General features: G+C 33.3%; 1 protein-coding gene across 1 annotated transcript; it reads right to left on the reverse strand.

Moving 5' to 3' along the window:
- Positions 1–517: 517 nt before the first annotated feature.
- On the reverse strand, positions 518–3,619 carry LOC111903855 (probably inactive leucine-rich repeat receptor-like protein kinase At5g48380). Its single transcript, XM_042898699.2, is given in 3 exon segments — positions 518–2,628; positions 2,714–3,276; positions 3,279–3,619. Coding segments are annotated over 3 exon segments (1,749 nt in total). The 5' UTR covers positions 3,616–3,619; the 3' UTR covers positions 518–1,779.
- Positions 3,620–5,258: the final 1,639 nt, after the last annotated feature.

Consider the following 5,258-nt stretch of genomic DNA (forward strand, 5'->3'; position numbering starts at 1 on the left):
AAACTGGTTTTTTTAGTTGAACCGGTATGGTGATCGGTTCCCGATTTGACCGTACGACCGCCGGATGAACCGGTTTCTATATTTTTCATGTTTTTTTCTATTTTCCTACACATAAATATATATAGAAATTATGAATTTAATGTTTACAAGTTCAAACATTAAAAATACACATAAAAATAAATTGTAGATGAATCAAAATACATTAAAATAACACATAACCATAAGTTTTAGTGTTTACATCAATTCAGATACATCAAAATGAAAAATAAAGTATAATACCGAAACAAAATGTAGTTTTTTGATGAATACAAACACATCAAATGAATTTATAACATTTACCATATGTTTTTACTTAGAGAAAACTAAATAGATTTGAAAAAAATCACCAAAGTTTATTATGTAAATGGTTATTTTTCATGTGTTTTTATTCGATTTAACCGGTTCAACCGGTTTATTTTGACCGGTTCAACCGATTTTTTCTAAAAACCGGCCGGTTCAATCCGGTTCAGAAATCAATGTAAAACCGGTGATAGTTGAACATTGCTCTGAATCCTTTGAAATAAGCCCTTTCTAGTGGTATACCTAGAAATCGAATTTGAGACAAACATTTCGATCAAAAACAGAGAAATTTATGAAAAATCCCCTCAACACCAAACTAGTCTTTAGCCTCTAGTTTCTGATATCACTTGTTGGGATTTGAAAGCTCTTTGATTTAACATAAGAACAAAATTAAAATAAGAAGAGTAACTCTCACACCTGACTCTTACAAAAAAAAATCTTTTTTTAACACTCGTCATCTTGTGTTATGCTATCCATCTCTCTATGTTTGGGATGATTTACAATTGATGTTAGAACCTCTGTTTTTAATAACATCAGCCACCATTTCAGCCACCTCTGTTTTTACAATTGATGTTAGAACCTCTGTTTTTAATAACATCAGCCACCATTTCAGCCTCTCTCCATTTAATATGTTCATCATAGGTATGAAATCTTTTCCACCAAGGTTTCTTTTTATCAAAATAGTGGCTTCGAGAAAAGTGGCTGGAACATAACAATTTTGACCCGTGATGGAAGCCTATCAGATGAGACGTGGAATTTCACACAAGGATTCAAACCTTTGCACGCTTAAAATATCGTTATTATTTCACGATTGACCTTCCCACGTGGACAACGATGGTTAATAAATCCTTTATTAACTCTATGAATTAAATAATGAAAAAGAAAATTAAAACGCAAACACACCTATACAGAGTTATGTCAGTTACTCTTTGCAACTACACACCCCAAAAACAAAATAGTATTATATTGATATTACCTTCATTCTTATATATAAATCTAAAAATTGACATCATAAATCGGATGCGGATAGAGACAAATTTAGTGGCGATCTCAATTATGACAAGGACCTGTGTGTGGTAAGCCTAAATACTATTGAAATGTTTTATTTTCTTTTCGGGAAGTCTTTGTTTTTGTTTGTTTTTCACTGATATCCATTGAGTGCTTCAGTTGCAGTATGTACTATGTAATGATGTTGTGAACATTTTTCTACGAATTTTTTTGTTTGTTGAACATTTTCCTTCTAGATGCACAACTTCTCATGAAAGGTTTCTGTTGATTCGATCATAAGAGACACAAAGTATTTTACACAATTGGGATTTGATCGAACATCTGGAATGAAGACAGAGGATGATAGGAAGAGATCACAAACTATTATATATGTATGTCTAATTTCATTTCTATGAACAATGATTTGAATGATAATAGTGAAGCTACACATCTCTATGAAACAAGGGATATTTCGTTTCTTGATGTCCCGATGGCACACATTGCTTCATACACTTGAAGCGTGTTTGTTGCCTCATCTTCACATGGATGAATACAGTTTTTTGCTATTTTTAGTATTTCATATATTTCCTCATCGAATCCTTGTCCCATTAAGCATTCATCAATCAGATCAAAGTCCACACCCCACACATAATCTGTTAGGGAGTTGATCCATGTCGATGGTTCTCTCCTAGTAACCAACTCAAGCAACAAAATTCCAAAGCTATAAACATCATCTTTGTAGGGACTAGAATCTGGAACTATAAAATTGCAATCACTTAAAGGGGTGTCACTTGTATCTATCAAGATTATGGCGTTGCCAAAATTTGAGATCTTGGGTTCAAACTTGTCATCTAATAAGATACATTTTGAGTTGATTTTGAGATGGAGGACATTGTTATGATGCAGCCATGCAATCCCTTTTGCCACCCCTAACGCAATCTTTAACCTTAAAGTCCATCCCATCTTCATGGCTTCTCCATATAGCCATTGATGGAGGGTTCCATTACTCATATATTTGTATACTAGAAATTTCTTCTCCATTTCAAAGCAAAATCATAGCATTTGTACTAAGTTTGTGTGACTCAATCTTCCTAAAATTTCAATTTCTGACAAAAACTCTTTCTCAAAGCTCTCAAACCTATGGAGCCTCTTGATTGCAACTAGCAAGCCTTTTGGACACTCTCCCTTGTACATGAGTCCCATGTTTCCGTATCCAATGACATTTTTGTTGTCAAAATCGTTGGTGGCCATTTCAAGTTCCAGCAAACTAAATCGGCAGATAAACTTTTCCATTGCAACTACCTACATGTTAAACGAATAATCATTAATGAGTATATATCTTCCTTCTTTAATTCTTGATCAACAGAAAAGGGAGAGAGGATCTTACCTTCGTCTCCATGCTGCTAACATTCTCTGCAAATAAGACTTGGGGATTTCTTGGAATGAGGTGATGCGTCCTCCTTTCTCTTTTCTTGATCCAAAAAGGATAATATCTACTGGTTCTTATACGCAGTCTTGGCCAACATAAGAACATAAACAACATGCTCAATATTGTAGAAATAGGAAATCCGACTGCAAACCCTGGAAAAAAAAGATCATCATCCTTGCTGCAGGCGTTCATCGGACCTCCACAAAGTCCTGAGTTGTTTGCGTAACTTTCGGCAGGGAAGCTGGTATTGGAAAATACGGGCACGGCTCCTGACAATCTATTGTTAGCGACACTAAATTCCTTGATGCGTTCAAGTTTAGAAAACTCTGGAGGGATTTGGCCTGTTAGGTGGTTGTTATCAAGCATCAGAACATTGATCAAAGTACAATTGGCAATGCCAGGTGGAATTGAACCTGTGAGAGTGTTGTTGGAGAGATCGAGAGTTGTAATGAATGGTAAAACCTTTGATATGTTAGAAGGAATGGGTCCTGAAAGGTAGTTGTTAATCCTATCAAGCTGTTACAGTTTCTTATCCCCATTGGAAATGGTCCTCTGAGTCCCATGCCTGGTAGCCGAATATGGAAAACCATGTTCTTAGTAGGGCGCCAGCATTCAACACCAGTAAACCTACAGATGAAACCTGCAGAATTGTTGCTGAAATTCCAGGTAGAAAGAAAACCCGAAGAGTCTTCCAGCGATTCCTTGATAGATCTTAGGCAACTGATGTCTGATTCAGTGGCTTTGATTGTAGCAAAGCAAGTTAGCATGGTTAGCATCAGCACGCACAACCTAGGAATACAATTCCCTTCCATCTTTAACGTTAATCCGGTGTTGGATGATGAAAAAGAGAATATGGCCATAGTAGTTATATAATACGTACGTTTGCTAAACAAGAAAAATAGGGCAATGGGAAAGCGTTTTATAAGTCAAAGGCACGTGTTGTCAAATCCCGGCCCTCAATTTTGAATTCTATATGCTAAATGCAAATTTTAATTCAAACACTCTTTTACAATAATAGCAATGCTAATTTTAGTTGTCAACTACATTTTACGTGGAAGAAAAAAAAATTGTCACGTTATATATTTTCATGTTTCTAATTTTTTATACTCTCAATTACATTTTACCAATTAATTTTTATAATTTTCATTTTTTTAAAATATATATCTTGTGTTTGGAAACATGGGTCTAATATAAAATGATAATTCATAAACAGATCCAAATTTACAAAATTCTCAACATCATATTATTTCAAGAATTAACATTCAAAAATATCAAATTCAATATTCGTAACAAACAACTAAAAAACATAACCAACAATCTATCAAGCCATCCACAATCACTTCTATGTAACAAATCTTTTCGGCTTCATTGATCTTTGTCTATTATGTCAATGGGGTTAATACGATTTTTGTGCATCTCTTTGATAAATTTGTCCATTTTCTTTGCTTCCTATATTGATTATGGTCACATTAAGTTTATTGTAAAACTTCTCCAGTGTCTTTTTCGTGTCTTTAGCTGCCTCCATATAATATTAATAATTAACGTCAAATGGTTTGTCGCGAAAACAAGCAACACCTCTATGACTCTAGAAGAAAATCACAAAAGTTAGTTGGCACTTGTTTACATAAAACTGCTTGTATCAGGTTTAATAAATCACCCCACAGTTGTAATAGCAATGCACTTTCATGCTTAAAAAATGAAAGTTTAATCCTCATTTCAGTGCCAAATCTGCCATTTTGATGGCTTAAAATCTGTCATTTCAAAGCCTTAAATTGTGCCATTTTCATGCTTAAAATCTGCAAGTTTAATGCTTAAAAGATGCACCAAAAAGCTAATAATTTACCAAGAAAGTACATTTGTTTAAAAATCTGCAAGTTTGACACTTAAAATCTGCCTTTTTAAAGCCTTAAAAATCTGTCAACATAAAAATCAACTAAAAATAGTAACAAGGTGTTAAGATGTATTTACTATTTATCAGATTCTAGTCTTTCTACACTTATCTCATCAACTACAGAACTAATGATATCTTCAGCAGCCTATTTAAACATGGACTTCAACCTTCTTCCATTTTCCCAGCAAAGTAAACATGAGACAACCATGCAAAAAATTGACTAAATTTATGAGTTCTTTTTGTTGGAATCCTAAGAGCAGTGGGCGTGGGCAACAAGATGCAACACCAAGTTGTGCCACCTCACATGCCACATAAGCAAATGGTGTTATAATACCAAGTAGGGAAATGGGCAAGAAGATGCAACACTAACTTTTTGAGAATAAATATGTTTTATTTTTGATATTTTTTCGAATTTGGTTTTTTTTTTCTTTTTCGTTTTTTTTTTTTCATTTTTATGTTTTTTTAATCACTAAAATGAATATATTTTTATAAAACATAAAATTTTAAAACAAAAAAAGACATAATATTTAAAATCTAAAATTACAATTACAATTAAAAAAAACATAATTTGAAACCTAAAGTCATAACTAAAATATTATTCAAATTACTCAA

This window comes from Lactuca sativa, chromosome 9, assembly GCF_002870075.4.
Source record: "Lactuca sativa cultivar Salinas chromosome 9, Lsat_Salinas_v11, whole genome shotgun sequence".
Taxonomy (NCBI): domain Eukaryota; kingdom Viridiplantae; phylum Streptophyta; class Magnoliopsida; order Asterales; family Asteraceae; genus Lactuca; species Lactuca sativa.